This window comes from Lottia gigantea (genome assembly GCF_000327385.1).
Source record: "Lottia gigantea unplaced genomic scaffold LOTGIsca_684, whole genome shotgun sequence".
NCBI classification, from domain to species: domain Eukaryota; kingdom Metazoa; phylum Mollusca; class Gastropoda; family Lottiidae; genus Lottia; species Lottia gigantea.
The window spans coordinates 6931-8034 of NW_008710329.1; the positions used below are offsets into that span (position 1 = coordinate 6931).

Sequence of the window (1104 nt, forward strand, 5' to 3'; positions counted from 1 at the left end):
ATAAAAGTATCTAGTTTGAATAAAATCATCAGTCATTTTACAAGTAAAAGTGTTACAATAAGCCTCTCCCTAAATGTTTATGTTTATTAACCGCTCCCTAGTAATTTCCCTCCGCCATTTGCAGAAATAAAGACGTACTTATGTTCGGAAGCTTTATTATAGTTTAGAGTTGTTTGTTTAATTCTTCAGGTATATTATTTAAATATTTCTGATAATAATTGAATTGTGACATTGTGTTATCGCAAGACTTGGAAATGGAATTTGGTGTCATCGAACCGAACACGTGCTGAATATTATTCTATTTGTGTATTATATCTACTAAATGTCTGTTTAGGGGGCGGTAATTAGGTCACAGGGTATTCGGTCACTAGAAATTTGGTCACAATAAAAAGGTCACTAGGTAATTTGGTCACAGTAAAAAGGTCACAAGGTAATTTGGTCAAAGTAATACGTCACTATAGCGTACATAAAGCGACGTCGACTAAGTCAAAATAGCGACGTCAAATAACGTACGCCGTTAACCTACGTCAAAATGGCGACGTCGACTTACGTCAAAATCGTGATGTCTAATTTGCAAAGTCACCTAACGTCAATATGGCGACGTCGACGCGCGTCAATATGGCGTATGTACGTATGACGTCGCCATTTTAAAGATAGTAATCTTCAATATATTAACGTTAGATATAAGATATATCGCAAACGTCTGAAAACGTCAATTTGGCGACTTACGTCAAAATAACGACGTCGACTAACGTCAATATGACGTCGACTAACGTCAATATGACGTCGACTAACGTCAATAAGGCGACGTCGACTTACCTTACGTTGATATAGCAACGTCGAAATGGCGACGTCAACTAGAGTCAAAATGGCGACGTCACCTAACGTCAAAATGGCGACATCAATTTATGTCACAATGGCGAAGTCGACTAAGATCAAATTGGCGACATAGACTTATATCACAATGGCGACGCCGACTATGTCACAATGGCTACGTCAACTAACGTCAACGTCAACAGGCGAAGTCAACTTAATTTAATAAACGTTGAAGTATGTAGAATATGACAACGTTAACTAACGTATATGAAGCTACGTCGACTAACG

At 38.0% G+C, this 1104-nt stretch overlaps 1 protein-coding gene across 1 annotated transcript in view; it reads left to right on the forward strand.

The window, feature by feature from the left end:
* LOTGIDRAFT_176051 (hypothetical protein) overlaps positions 1-212 on the forward strand; it is a gene marked incomplete at both ends in the record, with an annotated part of 5893 nt that extends 5681 nt beyond the window's left edge. Inside the window, one exon of the mRNA XM_009065201.1 lies at positions 190-212. Coding sequence (XP_009063449.1) covers positions 190-212 — 23 coding nt within the window. The remainder of the gene's footprint in view (positions 1-189) is intronic.
* Positions 213-1104: the final 892 nt, after the last annotated feature.